The sequence below is a fragment of the Ammodytes marinus genome, assembly GCF_949987685.1.
Source record: "Ammodytes marinus genome assembly, chromosome: 4".
NCBI lineage: Eukaryota > Metazoa > Chordata > Actinopteri > Uranoscopiformes > Ammodytidae > Ammodytes > Ammodytes marinus.
In genome coordinates, this window is record NC_137233.1 from 34,671,382 (window position 1) to 34,692,357 (window position 20,976).

General features: G+C 42.3%; 1 protein-coding gene across 3 annotated transcripts in view; it reads left to right on the plus strand.

The window, feature by feature from the left end:
* The first annotated feature begins 348 nt into the window (after positions 1-348).
* Positions 349-20,976, plus strand: part of pdzrn3b (PDZ domain containing RING finger 3b) — a 165,153-nt gene continuing 144,525 nt past the window's right edge. The window contains exons 1-3 of one of the 3 annotated variants that reach the window (XM_080026501.1): positions 349-1,112; positions 10,607-10,693; positions 13,837-13,944. In XM_080026501.1, the coding sequence (XP_079882627.1) occupies positions 399-1,112; positions 10,607-10,693; positions 13,837-13,944 (909 nt within the window). In that variant the 5' untranslated portion in view covers positions 349-398. The remainder of the gene's footprint in view (positions 1,113-10,606; positions 10,694-13,836; positions 13,945-20,976) is intronic. The other 2 variants (XM_080026502.1, XM_080026503.1) reach the window with 2 other exon arrangements.

Here is a 20,976-nt window from a genome sequence, read left to right on the forward strand (position 1 = left end):
AGACAAGTCTAGGCTACTGATGTAATTTCTAAAGGTGTAATCACCTTTAACCACTGTCAACTTGATCCATATTGGTTCTTTTTCACTTTGCAGTTCCATACCAACGTTGTTTCCACTTTAAAAGTTAACCTCAGTAATCATATCTACGTTTACAAAATGTTATCTAAGTTTACAAACTATTCCCTAACTTTAAAGACCGGGCTTCCGAGGCGCACCTGAACGCACCAAAAGTCTCGGTCAATTAGTTGAGTTTAGTGAGGAGAGCTGGTAGTCGGCCTGTGAGCGCTCCACCAATGACCAGCTAAATAAAACGCCCCAGTGAGTGCTCCGACTCTGATCTGCGGAGGATTGGGGGGGAGTCAACAAAAGTTTTGGGGATTTGGACTGTACAAAAAAACATGGGATTCGAGCTGGACCGCTTCAAGGGCACCGTGGACCCGGATTTCAAATGCAACTTGTGCAATAAAGTGCTGGAGGAGCCGCTGACGACGCCGTGCGGACACGTCTTCTGCTCGGGCTGCGTGCTGCCCTGGGTCGTCCAGCAGAGCAGCTGCCCCGTCAAATGTCAACGGATCTCCGCCAAGGAGCTCAACCACGTCCTGCCTCTGAAGAACCTCATCCTGAAGCTGGAGATCAAATGTGACAACCACGCGCAGGGCTGCGATGCGGTGGTGAAGCTGCAGCATCTGGCCGAGCACGCCGAGATGTGCGACTTCTCCCCGGCCAAGTGCAGGAATAAAGGATGCAGCGAGGTGCTCACCCTCCGGGACATGGACACTCACGTGCGGGAGACGTGCGAATACCGTGCGGTGGGCATATGCGAGAGCGGCTGCGGGCTGATGCTCACCCAGAAGGAACGGACGTGCGACAGCCACTGCTGCGTACGAGCCCTGAAGCTGCAAAACAGCGCGCTGCAGTGCAAGATGTTCGTCCTAGATAAAGAGTTCAAGAAACAGGCGATCAAAGCCAACAAGAGGGAGAAGTCACTGCTTGCGCAACTGTCCGCCGTGCACAGCGAGCTGCAGATGACAGCGCTGAAATATCAGAAGAAATTCACCGAGTACAGCGAAAGGATTGACTCCCTGACCAAGACCGTGGCTTACTCCTGCAAGGTAGGCTACAAAAGTTTCCTCTTTAGGGGAACTGTTCTCGCTCTCTCGTCAGTGCAGTTCTTGTTACTGAGGAAAACGCTGTATTTTGTAATGGAAAATGCATAACATTAAAAATTAAAATAGGCTACACTTTATAGGCTACTTCCAGATATATATGTTTTAACTGTATGCATTTATCTGCCTGGAAATGTATCAGCAACATGTATTTTAAACCCATCTGCACTGTCATCCTGCTGCACAAATGTATTGAGGCCAACTTGAAATGTAGGCTATTTCTCAACATGCCTTGGACAGTTTTTACATTTTAAATTTGACCCAAATGTGAATATGAGGTCAGACGTTGTGGAGGGCTTTCTTACACATTATTCTCCTCAATGAAACCTTGTTTTTCAGGAGTCCTCCTACAGTGCTCCTCCACTCACAGGCTTTGTTTCTTGGCTGTCTTCCTTTTGAGACATGGATGTCAGCTGTGTCTCTGGCCAGCTGGCAGTCAATGGGGGAGGGCCAAATATTTACTGCACTTCTGTACACAACAAGAGCCAGGTTCCAGTTATATTGCCTCCCTCGCAGCATGCCTGTTTGAGGCTATCTGTCATAGGATGTTTTAGCCCTTTTCTAACCCCCCCCCCCCCCCCCCCCTTGCCCTCCCAGAGACAATCATAACAAATTAGAATCATGGATGTGGCATGGTTTACAGGGCACCAAATTCGTTCAAGCGTATAGTTGGAAGTCTGTGAATATCAGCAGGAGCCCTTCTTCCAGATCCTGATGTGTTGTGGGTATGGCACACTGCGATAATGGGACAGATTTCATGTGTATTTTTGGTTTGCGCATGCAGGCTCTGTGTTCACATACTCGTATTGGTCGCATATTTCAGTGTGGCTCAGCAACGCGATTTGAGAAGCCTATCCCTCCAGGTGAGGGAAGGGGAGAGGGAGCCTTGTTTGAGACAGTTATTTGTCGTCATAATGACTGATAACGGGGCTGAACCATCAAAGAAAAAAAGAAAATGCAATGAAGAAAAGCTAAAAGTGATAGACGGGCGGGAGGAGGGCGTTGCCAAGCAACGTGTACACAATTTCACTGGAGTGAACTAGAATGCAGTGTTTACTCCTACATGAATGAGCGGTACTAAAACAAAGTTTACTTTGCCTCACCAGCATCATCAGATGACCATTATTCATCTGAAATAGTCATTATTTACAACAACATAAACATATTACCTCATCGTGATCCATACTAACTGCCATCTCTCGTTCATTCGCTTTCTGTGAGGACACGTAATCTTTCAGCTCCGTGTGAGTGGTTAGTGAACCTGCATCAACTCAGTGCAATCAGGTGTGTGTGGCACTGACTGGCATTAGTTGATGCAGAGTCTAACCACTCTCATGGAGCCGAAAAGAGTCCGTGCCCTCACACTATCAACACACGGACATGCACTATATTGCGTCCTAATCATTTGACACTCGCACGGCCGGCACGCGCTAGAAAACAGTTTTACGACAGCTGGTGTCGTAAAAATACTACCGCTTTTGTCCAAAGGGGCCGCCAACTGACAAAGTTACTCGTAGTGGCTTTGACTTCCCATGAAATGTGTGGGCTACAACACAGGCTCCTGTTGGAGGGAAAGGTCCAGAAAGCCCTGATGTTAAGGGGGCTTTATGGTTCCAATTTAAAAATCTAATGCCTTCTGCAATGACCCATTATCAACATCATGACGGATGCAGAAGTTCATAAGGCAGCTAATGAATTGAATTAGTGTATGGTGGTTGCACTGTAGTCTGGGGTCATGTGTTTGAGATGAATGGTAGCATTTGTTGGGTTTCCCTGATTTGATTTTACACCTGTGTCACGGAAGCTTGACAACTGACTTTCTCACACAGCTGCACATCTTGTTTAAGGGACGACATCTTTCAGAGAATTCACTCTTCTTTTTTTGTCTTTTTATTTCTTGGCTCTGTGGTTCCATTTGTTGGGTTATGGGCTCAGTTCCCTGCTAAACGTGTTCCGGTAGACTGGTGAATTGCGCATCAAGAAGCACCGATGCGGGGAAATGTTGAAATCGTTCATGCCGGAGTACATAAGGCCTGCTGGGCCTGCAACACAGCTGGTTATCGTAGTTCTTTTGACAGCAACATTTCAGTCCTAACCACTGAGATGTACTACAGAAGTGTATTATTCCCAACTCCACTCATGTAAACAGAGGGAATAACATCCCTTTTTCTGATACGCCTTGAACATTAATAAAAAAGACACAGAAATTGTTCCGGATATCATCAACATGAGAGGAAACAAGCGAGTCACGGAGAGAGAAACCAACATTTTGTGTGTGATGTGGTCCGTTTGGAAAGTTTTTTCTTGCTGAAAAGAGCCTTTCATTGAGTCCAGTCATGCAGCCAACAGGATTGTTTGGTGGGAGAACCTCAATGCACACATGGGCCGTATGTAACACAGCATCACAAGTAGGATTAGCTGTGGGACGCGGGCCATTTGCACACTGCCACTGAATCTCTCTCAGAGCCTTTACTTCCTTTTTTGTGATGGCAGTGATCAATTGTTATTAGATTTCATTAAATCCATTGCCTATTAAACTCTGTTTCCCCTAGGTTTACTGTGATGAGGGGGGCACACACATTTTTTTTTACCTTATTTTTTGTACAACAGCAATTTTTTACAACTATTTTTTATTTTTATTTTTTTTCTTGTTTATTTTTACAACTTACATTTTTTTTCTTTTTTACAAAATCACATCCATTCAAAATCTCAGGGAGGACAGGCTGTTTTGAGAAATGTTCCAGTAGCCTACTTTCAAGCTGTTTCCACTGCCTCCTGGTATTTGAAGTGAGACACCTCTGGTCCATTGATTTAGATCCACATAAGATGTCTATGCTAATGTTGGCATCCTCATCCGGAGCTGAGGAGAGAGCAGCAAAGCAACACAGTAGTAGACACTGCATGCACATTAATTCCATAAATAACATTATTGTTTATTTTTATTTTAAATAATAATAATAATAATAATAATAATAATAATAGCACCCGATATATATGAAAAGAGACTGTAATTAGATGACTTTTGTTGTAAAAAATATTGTATATATATCAGTGATTCTTGAGAAGTGGGACAAAACAGGGTGCAATGTTGAAAAAATACAAACCCTATGTTTAGGTAAATTAAATGACGTATGTTTCCAACATATATACTGAGCTAAGGTTTGACACAACCTCCCAGCTTTTGTCCTTTTTATCAAAATGGGCTTTTTAGCTTGCCATTCCTTATTTTGTGTCATTTTGTTGAAACCCTCTCTGAGGACACACTGTTTTGGACGTCATGAGAAGATAACAAGTGTCATATATTTGACATAATAATAATTAGATTTAAGGGGATAATTGTGCTCCAGACATTCTATTCTTAATCCCTAATAACATCTACAATTTTAAATATTTTTATTTTTAAACATAACAGCAGTTACATATGGATGACGACCTTTTGTCCCGCTTCTCAAGAATCACTGATATATATATTTTTTTCAAGCTCAATTTTAATTTCCCTTCAGTAGTCAGTCTGGGTCCGCGGTATATTCGCAGGTTTTCTCAGACAGATTTTTTGGCTGTCCAATCAGCGCCAGTTTCAGTTGTAGTCAGAAGCCGGCACATGACATAATAATAATAATAATAATAATAATAATAATAATAATAATAATAATAATAATAATAATAATAATAATAATAATAATAATAATAATAATAATAATAGATACAATTTATATAGCACTTTTCCCAGTGCTCAAAGACGCTTCACAATAGCAGCTAAATAAGAAACAAACAAAAAAAGTCACGACCAAATGTTATGCGATTGGTTGGACACCCGCCTTCAAGTGAGTTAACGTTTTTCAATTGAGCGATTCTAGACCTTCTGTAAATGAAATGAAGTACGATGGTCTGGTAGGACCAGGCTAGTGCTGTCCCCCCATCGTTGGCTAAGAATTTTAATGTCTTCTTTTAATATCCAGGCAGCGACTGTGAGGGAGATGGCTATGTGGAATAACTGACTGGAGTTTCCAATAATAGTCCTGACACTATGTAAACTTCTTCAGAGAGCCGGCAAGGGCAATAAAACAAAGCAAAAACAAAAGAGCTCAGATCCTGCTCTGTTTCACTTCGGGGCCTTGCTAGAAAAAAATGCTGTCACACTTTCCATTTAGCCTTAGCGCTCTGCTTTGCCTCTCGAGCTGCTATATATAGATGACAGTGTTTGTGCCACTCGATGTGATGAAGAGCGTCTATCAAAATCACACAATATTTCAAACTGATTGGGCCTCCATTGAATTTGATCTGAGCAATCATGGGCCCATTGTTTTCTAATTTCAAAAGCATGATTTACGAGACAGTGAGGCATAATGTAGCCAACAAGTTATCTCTAACACATGGCTGTCCAAACATGAGTGAATATGAGGTCACGTTAACTAAAAGACATCCAGGGGTCACTGGAAATGGGACTGCTTCTATTTTTCTTTTAAAGCAAATTCAAAGAAAGAAATGTATTGGTCTGCTTCTCCCATTGTACACAAACCTTAGATTCACTGGGTTATAATCCTCTCATTGATTTGAAATCTAATGTACAATCATTTCCTTTTTGTCATTCTGCATAAAAAGTCTTCAGGATAATTAGATACCCTACTTTAAGAGAGGGGTGGGGGGGCAGTTTGATGGAGCGCAGACACGGAAAGTGTGACTGGTAGTGAGGTGAAGGCACCGTGAGTGTGCCAGGGCACCAGTGAGCAACAGACTGAAGTTTCACTGCCAGATTGGCTCTCTTCCCTCAGTAACAAACTGCCCTGCTTTTCTTTTTTCCATCAAAGATAATGCAAAACGTTTGTTTACTTGCCTCCATGTCCTTCCTCCCAGATGATAGGCCATGTTTTCTTTTATCACCAAGGCATACTTAATGCTTAAGCAAATACACAACCAACCCCCTGAAGAGATTCACTCCATTTCTTAGGGATAAGAGCTCCTCTAGAGTGTTAGCAGATGTGGGAAACTACGCACTTTAATTAGTCATGAGTTCATCGTAATAGCTCTTGCAGACAAAATGTGAAAACACCTTTTAAAAATCCATCCACTTTGTTATGTTGAGGCTTGTGGCAGATTCAGTGGAGCAGAAGTGGATAGAATAGCCTGTTGCTATTTGTTAAAAACCTCACCTACTGCACAACTGTCCCCTTGTTGACAGTAATGGCTCGAGTCACTCTAATGCAGTTAAGCATGTGTTGCTAATGCTGCCGTGACACAGTGCAGGAGCGCACATTCCTGACGGGCCTGCCATACACAAGATGGTCTTTTTAGCCTATATGGCAGTCAGGAGGACACTGTACATGCCAATAATATCTGCTTTATATATAGTATCTGTATGTGGCAGCATGCTGGCAGGGCAGCTGAAATTATGCTTCCTCATAACTCTCCCTCTAATTCCTGCCTTAAAAAAACAGATTGAGAGCTGACTCTGCGCATTTCCCAGAGGTTTTCGTGTCATGTTGCCACTGAGTAAGTGGTTCTCTGGTGTATTAATTTACATAGGACAACAGGCTGTGAGAGGGAAAGGGCCTCTTTGAACTGGTCACTGTTGGTCTTGGTCTGGCTGGCTGAGCCTCAGAAGAATGCTGAAGGTTAGGGCCCACTGATTTGTGTAAAATATTCAATTACAACTGCAATGTTCAGATTGTGACTGAGATTGTGGCCTACATTTATAATTTGTTTTAGAGAGTTTTAAAGATAATTTGTACCAAGCATAATTAAAAGCACAAACTTACAGTTTCTTGTTGTTGAGGTCTTGCCAGAGATCAGGTCAGTTCGATAAAGGTAGCCTATACTTTTAAATACATTTGGTTAGTTTTTAATGTATCATAGAATAACAGTTTAGTTAACTTTTATTTATTATATCAGTGGTATACATGGTATTACCCAATAATTCACAAATGAGTGTTTCCCCTATAGGTGCAAACATTTTTTCCCCCTTACTTTTTGTACGACAGCAATGGTGCACAACTAAGTGTTTCTCTTTACAGAAGTTTCTTTTTACAACTAAAATTATTTTACAACAATCTGTCATTGATTAATTTTTTTTTAACAAAGTCATGTCCATTCAAGGTCCCACCTATTTGGCTTAGGACAGGCTGTTTTGAGAACTTTTCCAGTAGCCTACTTTTCCTGTGAAGTCACTCCTCTGGTCCATTGATTGAGATCCACATAAGATGTCTAGCACCAGAGCTAATGTTAGCATCCTTATCCCGTGCACATCAATTAGATAAATACCATAAGTGTTTAATTTAATTAATAAAATAGCACCTGATATATTTGTAAAGAGACCGTAGCTAGAACACTTCTGTTATTTTGCACAAAAATCGCACAAAGATCATGCAACATTTTTGTAAAAAAAATAACTATTTCAACAGCTCTGTCTACTAATTAACTGTAATTCACACTTGACAGCTATCCAGCTAACTTGATCCGTGAGCTACCTGAGTTAGCTGATTTGTTTCCTAGAATTCTAATTTAGAGAAATACTTGCCACTCTTAGGGTCGTTTTGTGCGGTGTGTAGTAGAGAAGAGGCGATAACAATTTGTTTTGCAATTTGCCAAATTAGCAGCAATTAGCCATTATAGTAGAGTATGCCAGCAACACTTAATAGATGTGTATATAAATGATTTAGTTCCCATCTCACGTTATTGTGTAGTAAAGACAATATCAACCTTCTGTCACCCTTTCACCTTGTTCCATTTGTAATATAAGTGTTTGAGCGCATTATGTTATCTACAAAAAGGTAGCTATATTTGTTGTTATTCCTCCTTAGAGCTATAGTGCATAAATGATGTCGCCCCCATGAGTGAATTTTGTGTAATAACAACAACACTGTCGGCGCATCTACATGAGGTAAGCCTCCAGTAATCGTGCATGGATTTTACACCTTCTGCTGTATGTCCAGGTTTTTTCTTAGCAGTAAAATCAACAACTGAAAAATGTCTTGGGCTCCTCACATAGATAGTATATAATATGGATGTATCATCCGTGCTGACCTCAGTTATTCACACTAGGGCCCGACCGATATTGATTTTGGAGTGCCGATGCCGATTTATTTTCAGAGAAAAATTACTATTACGATTAAATCGGCCGATTAAAAATAAATCCCAAAATATATATTGAAAAAATTTACTTTTTTGAACCCTTAAATATATATATATACCTTTTACTGTTGAAAATATGTACAGGAACATTTTCTTTATTGCAATACGCATTGTCTAAAAAAAATTAAGTACAACAAATATGTCTAAATTCAGACATTATGCATTTTATCTTACTGCACCCAACCCTCTGGAACTCCCTCCCCCCAAACATCAGCATCTCAGACTCAATAAACTCATTCAAAAGTCAACTCAAAACTCACCTCTCTAAGGAAGCATAATGACACCTGACTCCACTTCAAACCTTATTTACATTTTTTTCTGTATTTTGTTTTGTTTTTCTACATGTATGATTCTCTATGATGTAAAGTGTCTTTGAATGACCTCTAAAAAAGAACCATATAAATTCTATCAATTATTATTATTAACAGTCTAGAGATGACCAATGCCTCTGCTATTGGTTGCAGGGGGAACTGTCAAGTGTAAATTAATCCAATGTATTACAACACACCTGCTGCTACTGTAAATAGGCTATAGCATTATTTTTATTCATTTAGGCTACCTCCAGGGCTGCAATACATTTCACACATGATTGCTTAAAGAGGACCTATTATACTACTTTTCTGGTCTTAATTTCTTGTTTTACACTGCTATAGAGCAACCTGACACGAATCACATCACAAAAAACTATGTAGATTTTCGGGAAGCACTTTCTCTTATTTTGGCGATCCAGCACATCCTGTCAACACTTGAGTGTGTGTGCTTCGGCAATCTCCGCTCTCTCCGCCTGTGCATCGGCCATCTCCGCTACCCCCCCCCCCCCCCGCCCCCTCCTGCAAACCCCACTCCGTTGTGATTGGTTACCTTCCTTCCGGAACACTTTCAGTGGCGGGAAGCGCGAGCATGGACCTATAAGGGCGCGAGGCAGACGCGAACAGGGAAGTGACAGCATTACCATACATGGAAACATCCGCGTGGTCACGTCACAAATTTTTATGCGACGTCACAAATTATGAAAGGGTAGACCGCTTTGAAGACGTGACTTCTCGACTGGCTAGAATAGTGTTTAGTGCTCTGCACAGACACCCCAGACGGTCAGCAGGGAATACGTCGAAATGCATGTAAGTCATTATTTGATAATTTAGCATGGTTAAGCATGACTATGAATCATCATAACAACGTTTATAGGTCATAAAAGTCAAAAAGCATCATAGGTCCTCTTTAAAAAAAAAATAAAAAAATCTGCAAAAATCTGCAAAAGAACAGCCGATGCGATAATTCCGAAATATGTGATAATTGGCCGATATAATCGGTCGGGCGACTCGGGCCCTAATTCACACGGCATCCAATAATCCTGGTTTATGCGCATCGCCATCTTGTGAGATTTTTACTCCGCCTCACGTCGGGGGGAGGGAGATACGCCCATCTAGCTGACGTATACCTCCGAGGCAAAGTGAGGGACAACAGGCGGAGAGCTGTCACTCAAGAGATCGCGCCAATACATTTTAACCTCCAAAAGAATAAAAACTAGCCTGCTAGAAAAAAAATTCACCCCCCTCAGTGTTGTCATGGAGATATGACCTAAACATACAGACTAGAATGGTTTTTTGGACCAGGCTGTAAACAGGTTTAATAAGACTTTGAAAACGGCCTGTTTAACAAGTGAGTCAAAGAAAAACTGCTCAGTCTTGGTTCCACCCCCAGTGGCCACCGGAAGGCACTACAATGTGTGTCACTTCCTTATTTGATGCTGGTAAAAATCGCTGAGGTTGGGGCTTGGCTCTTCATGGGATTTTTCTGAGCTCCTGCACCAGTGTCAGGGGGGGGGGGGGGGTACGCCAGTTTGTAAATGCTGCCATACTGACAAAATGCAAAAAGATTTTTGTGGAGCTGATGGGCTTAATCAAATTTTTGACAACTTGTTTAAGGCGATGGCTTAAATGTAACCGACATTCATTTACATGAAAGAAGTTATGCATTATAGCTTTAAAGGTGAAGTAAGTGATTTATTTATGTTAATATCAGTGTTAAATCGCTCTTTATTCATACAGTGATCACTTACATAGTGTGCACGTTTCATAAAGCCGATCTCTCATGTTTTATCACACTGACTTATCTGAGATGATGCTAGATAACTCGCTGCTTGAAGACCGCAGTGCATTAATGTGGTGACGTGGGGATGAGGGAGGGGACTGCTAACTGCAGTCACTGACAGGAAGTTAGCTAAACATGACCATTCCTCTTACTGAACCTTTAAGCACCCATTCTGTGGCTCACCTGGCCATCTCATGTGTCTCTCCTCTGTCTGTCCGTAGGAAGGCGAGACTGAAAGCATGACGGTTGTCCTTCTCCGTGAGGACGGATCTCTGGGTTTTAACATCATAGGCGGAAGGCCATGCGCGGTAGGTTGAAAGCCCCAGTGTTTGTGGAGGTTTTATCTCCCCCCTGGTGATCAGCCAAGTGTCATATGGCAACACAGGAATGAATAGCACATACTCCAAGCACCACATGCGTTCTAGTCTGTTTCCTACTGACTGACACATCTTAAACAGCCATGCAACTGTTTTGGAGTCTGTGGGACGGATGGACCGCATCTATCAAGTTTTATTGTGTTTATATATTGGTCTGGTTTAGCGGATTTGGCATGGAAGATTTAAAAAAACTATAATTACCTTTTACGAGTTAAATGTAAGATTATGGCTTTGACCGCAGTTGTTTTGTCTCTAATTGCGGGGATTTTGGCGTTGAGGTAAACACAGAGGGCGAGGGGAAAGGATCTTTTATCCCGGCCTGAACCTTTTTCACAGCTCCACTACGATGTTCTCTCTGCCTCAAGGCTCTGAGGTGAAAGTCATTAATGATGGCTCATTCTCTGCTCAATGAGTGTTTAAAAATATCTTAACGCTGCGTACAACTCCATCTTCTTTCTGCAGTGGAAGATCCAGCAAAAAAAAATGGTGTCCCCTGTATCAACAGTTAAGGGTGCTGCTGTGTTTTTCCACAGCCAGAGTGACGCACTAATTCTGGGGCGATGTAGATTATCACTGTAAAACCTTTTTATAGCGGGGGAAACTATATAAAGATCTACACATAAAAAGCATTTTTTTTAATGTTTTACCTCGAGTAGATTTGCAACCTTTCTCGCTCTCGTGACAGAGCCATGTATCAAACACAGCCATAAGCAGAGCAGAGATAATACTTGGGCTTTTGCTTTCCCCTGGGGTAGCCTCAAATTAGCAGTCTGTGTAAGAAGCCATTCATTAAAATTGGAAATAGCTAATATCCCCCCATAGCCATTGACACACTTGTTTCATGTGGCTGTTATTCTGGCCTGCTTGGTAAGAGCAATCAGCTGCCAGGGTTTGTGGTCTCTGGAAGCGCTTGTTTGTCTACAGCTCTCTAGATAGGGGTTTGTGTAAAAGGTACGGGTAGTTGCGAGACAGAGTAAGTTGTGAGGCATTAGTAGGAAGCTCGTCGAGAAATGTGTAGCAAAGCATTGTCGTCAACATAACACAGATGGCCCTGAAAGAGGGAGCAGACCAGAAATGTATTAAAGCCACTACGTGTAACATGGCACGTTGGCGGCCCCTATGGACAAAAGCGGTAGTATTTTTTTACGACGCCCGCTGTCGCAAAGCTGTTTTCTAGCTCGTGCCAGGCGTGCGAGTGTGAACTGAGAAGGGTGCAATATAGTGCATGTCCGTGTGTTGAAAGTGTGAGGACTCTTTTCGGCTCAGTGAGAGTGGTTTTGACACTGCATCAACTAATGCCAGTCAGTGCTACACACACCTGATTGCAATGAGTTGATGCAGCAACGTCACCTAACTACTCTCTCTCACGGAGCTGAAAGATTATGTGTCCTCACAGAAAGCGAATGAACGAGAGACGGCAGTTAGTATGGATCACGATGAGGTAATGTGTTTGTGTTGTTGATGTAAATAATGACTATTTCAGATAATGGTTATCTGATGATGGTGAAGCAAAGTAAACTTTGTGTTAGTACCACCCGCTCATTCATTTAGGAGTAAACACTGCAGTCTAGTTTCGCTATATGTGACCATAGAGCCTGAACGAGCGAACCGAAAATCGGACTGGGTGTGCGACTAGACCAAAAGCAGTAATAAAAACTATATAAAAACGTCTTTCTTTGCACTGATGGTCTCGTTTGCTGTTAAAGGTAATTTATGATTATCAGAGGAAACATGAGGCTGTTTAAAAGATATTTAAATGTTACTCGTAGCCGCTTTAATAAGAGTTAAAAGTTAGCAATGTGACTACTGAGGTCTCTTTTAAAGGTCAGCGATTCTGGCGAACAATTTTTGCCAAAATCAGTGCATATCTCCTCACGATCCACTATGTGTTGATTGTTTGTCCGGTGAAAAAAAATCCAATGTTAATACACAGCCTAGGCTCTGTAAACTGTTTTTTATATAAAGGGAATGAAAACAAAGGGGGCCCACCGTAGCTAGTAACATGCTCGTTGACAGAGCCTAGGTTGCGTATTAACAACACTGGATTATTTTTCAGCGTGCACAGTACGGACAGGTAGTGGATGGTGACGAGATATACACTGATTTTGACAAAAAGTGATTTTGAAAACAAGCATTTGCCAGAATTGTGCACTCCACCTTTAAGTATCCTATTAAGCTGCTGTAGTGTTGCACAGGTTAGCAGGCATGTAAAATACTTTTGATGTGCTTTTAAAGAGAATGCCAAGAGACATGTTTGGATAATTATTATTATTTTTTTTTTGACTGACTCTTGGGTCATGGCCACAGTGTTAGATGCCGACTACCTTAATGTGCATCCAACATGCCCACATGTCAACAGTTAGGCCTTTGGAAGCACCATAAGTTAAAGTGAACCCTTACGTACACGCTCAAGGGCAGGGTCAAAAGGTCAGTTTACCAAATAACAAATAGACATCTTTGACTATTTACCTCCTACCTCTAGCATTCCAGTTATTTCTGGTTTCATATGCACAGATCTTTTTTTAAATAAAGTAAACAGCTCACTGTGAAATTTGTGAATAAATCTGCTAAATTACTTCTGGAAAGACTTGCAGCTATTCAATGTCATGCACTTGTAGGGTTTTACTGTATTGCACAGCACAAACTAAATTCAGTTCAGCTCCATTTTATTGAGGGACCAGCAGGTTTCAGACAGGGATAACAAAAATACTGAAGCTATCTGCATGGCTGAGCCACTGGGATAGGGTATTAGAATAGTTGTTTTTTTTCTATTTGGGTCAACTAAACTTTTAACATGACTATGACTATTATAGATTATTTCTTTGGTGTGGGGAAAACCACGGGACTGTCTGCACAGTGTTCCAAGCTTGTTTTAGAGAACTTACCAAGTTTTATTGAGAGAGTAATTGAGAGAATTGAAAGTAATTTAACTCTTTCCATACACTTATTATTCTATACACTTTGGATGGAAGTTTGTGTCTGAAATTTGAACAGTTACCCATTAAAAATCTGAACGACTGCATTTTTAATGGCCTCCAGACAATAACTGTTTTTTTTTTAAATTAATTCCTTAGGACGAGAATGACAGCACTTCGAATGAAGGGATCTTTGTGTCCAAGATCATTGAGCAAGGTCCGGCGGACCAGGAAGGAGGCCTTCAAATCCATGACAGAATAATAGAGGTATGTGGCCCTTAACTCTAGTGTTTCATTTGGAGGAGGACACAAACAGTGGGTTTATGTACTGTACATGTTGAAGTTGGGACTTTGTGACCGCTGCAGTCTGCCCTGTATACAGATGACGACACTCAATATGTATGCTCACTGTCACTGCTGAAAGTGAAACTCGGGCTGAGGAGCAGCGAATGTGACCCCTTGGAATAAGCATTTTACATTTTAGGGCTTTTGTTCCCGCTTCCAGAAAGTAAATCCTGCAGACAGCCAAAGTTTCAACTTAACTTCTACCAATCAACACTCAGGTGAAGGCTTTGTTAAGTGGGGGCATCTCACTGTAAGATGAACCCGAGGCCAGGCTGTCTGTCTTTAGTTTAGCTGAGTGAGAATGAGCCCCTGTGTGCTGCTTCTTCAGCTGACAAATCCCTTATGACAAGAGCTGCCACGTAGCATCCTCTCCTCGCCTTTAAACAGAATCTGGTGTGGAAAGGCCGGCTCACCCTCCCACCCCCCCACCCCCGCAGGGTTTGGACTAGCACATAACATTGCACACAGAGTTGTTTGTGGAAAAGTGTTTACTAAGTAAAGAAGCCTCCGACATCTGCACTGTGCTGATGGCTCCGTCCTGTCATTCATGCAGTCAATACAATAAATGCCACAAATTGCTCTGGCTTTCGCCAGAGCAACCAGCGCTGTGGTTCTAAATATTGTGGTTGTAAAGTATGGCAACACCAATAACTAAGATGTGACATGTTAGTCCTCAGTTTTGATGTCTTTCAGTAACTCAATCAAGTGTCTGAAAGGTCTCCGCAACTTTTAGATTTGTCATGTGATCTGCTAACAAAGGGCAGCATTTCCCTGTTGATGAGCGAAGAGAGAGTAGCTCAAATGTCACTTGAAGGTTTAGCCATATAGCCTGTGTCTCTGCTTGCATCTGCAGTGTCTGTCTTTATGCTGTTTATGTGCAAGTGTGAATGCTGGGGGAACCATGTTAATGGTGCCGGATGACGCCGTATTTGGTTACTTGAGAAGATATCTTGTGTAGGATTCCGTTTCCAGGAGTCATTCACTCAGTGTACATATGTTGCTTTAGGACACTGCTGTACTTGTGGTTGTCTTGTTGTAGAGCTATTGTGGTGTGAAGTCACGAAATCTGTCCAAAGAGGAGAACACAGGAGGACGCAAAGAGCCTAAGGAAATAGCAAAGCATCCCTATTAAGTGACCCTTTCTTTTCAAGAGGTGAGGGTTTACTAGACAAAAAGTGACAAAATAAATCATCCAGCCATTGAAAAGGAAACGTATAGTTATAGTTCAGTGTTGTTCCACATTGGTGCTTTTCATCGGTTTGGGAACTTGATAGCGATAGTTGGTTCGTATTTCGATAGAATCCTCCATTGTTACCTGGTTAGGGGCAAAAAAAATAAAAGTTCCATGTCGTGGTTTTCCCAGACTACAATAAGAAATGCAATGTCATAACGGCATGTTTGCAATCGTGTGGGTTGCTTCTTTAACCTCCGGGGTGATGGGGTCTGTGAACTCTGTGGTTTATAAGTGGTGAATGAAAGGAATTTAATCCCGAAGGCAGTTGAGCCCGAGGCAGTTTCATGTTAATGTTTTGAACTTGTGGGCTGAAAACAACACAGCTTGTAACCCTGTCCTATTTAGTATCCTGCTGTGCGTTACGAAATCTAAAGCCTTCCAATCCAGAAAGTTTTTTTTTCTTTCTTCACAGACAAATACAGAGTCAAATAGTTTGAGAACATGGTTGATGATCAGAGAAGTAACCTTTTCAAAGTCCAGTAGATGTAGAAGAAACCAGGTGCCTTCAGACTGGATTCTTCAACGATGTGTAAACATCTATGAGGTGGTTGAGGCTTAATGCTGAATTACAGCTAATTATTAATTTCATAATCAGTCTGTTTATTAATTTTCCGACTCGTCATTTTGTTTTCCAGTCCGCCTAAATGTTCCTCACACCCACGGGGATGTCTTCAACTTGCATAAAATTCAAGCTTATGGTTCACTGTCTTTCTATTCCTCTTTTGGTTGCTTTGCTTGCTGGATATGCCACTGTGAATGAACTAGTTTTTGACTGCGTCTGTTGGTAGTTACTGGGCAGGTGGCTTCCAGTGGGTTCATCAGAACCCCTTTGGCTGCAAACAGCTGGATGCTGCAGCTGGAACCAAGGTTAATGAAAGCAGACAATGACCCGTAAGAGGCCCAAACGCCTCAGAGCTAAACTGAGGGGAACTGTGGAGCTGTGCGGTAATTCTCAGGGATTTTTGTTCCACTATGAGCAACTTCGTTCACATAAGACACAGTCATTGAATTCACTTTTAATGTAAAAGTGTTTAAAAGTGGAGTCTGCGAATGTGTAGAATGCTTGTTCTCAAAATCAGAGAATATCTCCGCATCTTTGGCTACCTTTTACGTACTACATGTGTGCTGGAAATCAATCCAATGTGAATACACAGCCTAGGGTCTGTAAACGGCATATTGCTAGCTACATTGGACCCCCTTTGTTTACATACCCTTATACAGAGCCTAGGCTGTGTATTAACACCAGATCTTGTTTAAGCGCACATACAGTATGGACAGGTAGTGGATCATTAGAAGATATTCACCGATTTTGACAAAGTGATTTTGAGAGCAAGCATTTTCTCCAGAATGGCTGACTGCCCGATAGTGCTGTTTTATGGATCATCAAATGCTAGCGTTTCATCAGGACCCTCATTCTCCCTTGCTGTGGGAAGGGAAATGTTTAGCCTTTTTCGCTCTGACAAACAGAATCTGACTAACAAGCTTATACGGAGGCAAGATTTCTGACAGACATTCACAAGACGTATAAAGCACCCCCCTGCTGTGTGGATCATCTGCTCTGTAAAGGGACAGCCATACTACACTGAGCAGTCAAACAAGCCCGTTCACCTGAGGAGGCAGAAAACCCACTGGCAGAAAGCTGTTTTTCTCTGTTCCTGTAGTAAAGGTGTTAGATCCAGTAAGTCTATATGGATGTAACATGTACATGATGATCCACGGCTCGTCCCAGTCTATAACAGGCCCTTAGCGGGGGAGTGTGATAGCAGATGGCTGTCGTCTTAACTGGGCTACGGGGCTGGTATGAATCAGCAACATGAATGCCTCCTTGTTCGGCCAGGCATTTTTCTCATAAAAACCTGGAGCCATGTTTGCTTTCGCTAGCCCCTCTGCAAGCTGGAAACAAAAGGAGCACTCTCTCTCTCTCTTGTGTTTGCAACCGGGATTTGATGAATAAGTTGTTATTGGGTGTAACAGCTGGATTTGTCAGGTATGAAGTGTTTTGCTATGCAACTTGACTTATTACTCTCCAATCATGTTTTCCGATAGCTGGTTGATTGGGGTACTTGCATGTAATAATAATCTGAGTGTCACTTCACATTGAGAAATGCTGGAACTCCGGTCAAGAGCCTGTTATTTGTGTTTTCTTCCCCACAAAATGACCTTCCGCTCTGGTGAAGCCCCCCTGACTTGTGCAACAGGACCGAGCCAATGTCACAATCCCAGAGTGTCCTGAGCCCGAGGCCTGGGAGTGAAGGGGATGTTTTGCTGTGTGGGCCTGGGAGTGTGAAAATAGGAAGAGAATGGAGACGGCCTGCTGTTGTAAATGTGGCCTTGTAAATCCTCAGCAAACATTCTTAGGTCGGAGTGGGTGGACAGCAACAACTACTTAAAAATAAACTGTCATTTAAAAAAAGAAGCCTAGTCTAAAATGGGGTGGGGGGACTAACGGGCAAGAATGTGTCCATGCTAAGACAATGTTTATTTAAATATATAGACTGACTGCATGTCATTTGAATTGAAAGGTGGAAACCGGAGGGCTAAAATTCAACACAGCAGCAACCCTTTTCATTGGGTGTCAACTCCTTGATGCAACAAGGCGTCTCAAAACGTAGAAGGAATATAGCAGACATGTTTGTGCCAGCAGAGTTTTGTAAGGGAGGATGCAATTTGAAATGAGCTTAATAATTGGTATTCTTTTAGATGCCTTTTACTTATTGTTCTCTTCGTTTATGTTATTTTATTGTGTTTATTGTTTCACCATCTGACCACAGCAAATTCCTTGTACCTGGCAATAAAACCAATTCCGATTCCGTTCATTTAACCTGCTTAAGAGATGCTTCATATCATTTTGCATGATGAGCAGGAGGAAAGGCAAGAGGAATGTGGTGGGCAAATGCAAAATAAGCTGCTATAATTAATACAGCTACTTTATTGGTTTATAGGTTATTCAATTTAACGCTCATCATGAGACCTTAAGAAGGGACTACACTGACTCTATTGTCTTTTGGCGCTTTTCCACTGCACGGTATCAGGTCAACTCGACTCAACTCGCATTTTTGGCGTTTCCACTACGAAAATGTGGTAACTGCAGCGGCTGCTTTTTTTGGTATCGCCTCGCTCTAGGTTCCAAGCGAGCTGAGCCGATGCTAAAAGGTGACGTCGGCAGACGGCCGGCCGCTGATTGGCCAGACAGTAGTCTCTGGCCAATCAGTGGCCGGCCGTCTGCCGACGCTTCTGATTGGCCAGAGACTACCGGCTTCATTCTGTTGTTTATTCTCCCCAACTCTCCGGGACTTTTATGTGTATTTTGTCTCGCCGCGTGCAGCCTTCTCTGGCTCTCTTTCATTTGATTTGCATCACAGATCCGAATTTTTTTCCCATATATTCGCTAAGCTCACCCAGTTGTGTTGGTTGTTGGGGAAGTTACTTTAAACATTCGAGAGGAGACGTAGGGCAGCTAGCAGCTAGGCTAAATAGCCTAGTAGCCAGCTGGGACAGACATGATAGCGAGTGATTACATTACAAGCCTCGGACTGCACTGATTACCTCAATAAAATATTCAGGCTGAGACACGGCTTGCATTTGATAACACGTATCCTGAAACAAGAACAAAACAGTCAACTTTATGATTCCCGTGTTTACGTGCATAGGGATGTACGTGACGCATCCCTACAGCTGACTGTGTGGCAGAGTCACACATCGGGACACCAATCCTCCCTTTTAATGGCCCGTCACAATATTCTTCTACTTATTTAAGCAAACAGATACAAGGGGGGTATTTCTTGTATTTTTGGCGGTTGGTTCAGTTAATAGTGCAACAACTGCTCATAATTTCTGCTTTGCTACTTTGCTACGGAGTTGGCTTTCAGCCCCTTTGTATGACGACCCGCCCACGTTCAGGAGGTACTATTTGCAGTGGAAAACGACCCGTGCTGCTACCAAACCAAGTTAAACTGAGTCGAGTCGAACTACATGTGCGGTGGAAAAGCGCCATTTGACTCAACCTGTCCCTACCACCATATTGCTACAGCTTATACTATTATCAAAGAATCAGTGGGTTTTGGGCCTTGGGACTGAAGTTAACTGCATTACAGATGTTTAAGACTTGGGAAATAGTTATTTTAATTTGTACTTCCAAATTATGCCTTTTATCTTAAAACTGCTGTGAGTGACTTTGTGTCTATTATTTAAAACATGGAGCCGTGACACTCCTTAAGGCAGAACATGTGAAACTTGTCTCTGGCTGTATGAGTTGCGAGGTTACCCACGGTGAGCCACTAAACACCTTCGAACCTTCCCACTGTTACTTAAGTATCAACTCACCAGGCCAGACAGATTAAGACCCAGCCAGAAAGCACTTTACAGTGATTGACAGAAATGTGAAGCATGCGTGTCAACGAGCCTTTCTTTCTTTTGTGTTGCTATCCAAGGCACGAAGGAGTTAGATCTTTGAACAATTGGGATGCAAATTAGGCTGCATCACTTTTTCCTGTAAAACATACCAGGTACTACTCTGATCCCTGGATATCTGTGATGACAAAAAGCTCAACTCATTATAGATCATTTAAACCATGTTCAGTATTGTTCAATATGTTTTATTTACGACATATTGTGCAACATTTATCACTAGTAATTTTACTACAACACTTTCAGTGTGTTTAAGCTCTTAAATAGAGTTCATATTTGATCAATCCGCTGACAAATATTGCTCTCAGTCCTTTTGGTCATATTATCTGACAGCTTTTTTTTGGCATTTTTTATGCTTTATTGATAGTGTAGAGACAGAGTTGAAATGGGGCAGAGAGGGGAGTGACATGCAGAGAACGACCGTGGGCTGGAATCAAACCCGGGTCCGCTGCTGGCCGAGGCCCATGGGGGGGACGCCCTACCAACTGAGCTAAGGGCGCCCCCGCAGTTTACATATCTGAATAGGTTTTTAAAGTCATCAGTCCCCCTAGAAGACATTTTCTTTTAGATCACAACTAAATAGTGTGATTGCTCAAGCTGTCACTTAGAAGTTGGCGCAGTGCGTGGTCATCTTCAACAGGACATGCCAAAGGTTCCTCAGGCGTTATTACTTAACCTGGAGGAGCAGACACAGAAGATATTTCCCTAAGGGGGATCACATGTTGTTTGGCATTCTAAAAGCAAGAAGAAGGCCTTTGTCAGGGCTCTTTATTGGATGTTCGCCTCTAAGCAGGCGGGCGGCAGTGTGTTTATTCCCCCAGATGGGCAAGCTGAATGTGACCCCCGCTCTGTTGCTCCTGTCTGTGCCCTATAGACATGGATGAATCCAAACCCAGGCCAATCCTAGCAGGTAAGCCAAATTCCTGTGCCCCTGTGGTCCAGCTAAGGCAGGAGCTGGGGGAACATTCAATCAAATCTAAAATTTAAAGAGTCCATAATCAGCTTCTGGTGGTAGCCACTGCCCTATGCAGAGCTGGCTTTAAGAAGTGAGGACAAGCACACCTTTGTTTTCCATTACTCCATATATATGTGGGGGGGGGGGGTTAAGATGTGGAGTTGTCTCAGGCCCTGTTCTCACGGTGAAAACGTGACAGTTTTCCCGTTTTTGGTTTTAAAAAAAAACAGACACAATTTATCTGACATCTTCACTCGTACACATGTTTTCAGAGGAAACGGGACGAAATCGCTGTAGTAAGCATGCCAGGCCAGCAGTTGGCGGTACAAGGTAGTAGTAGATAGCTTTTCCGGTACAA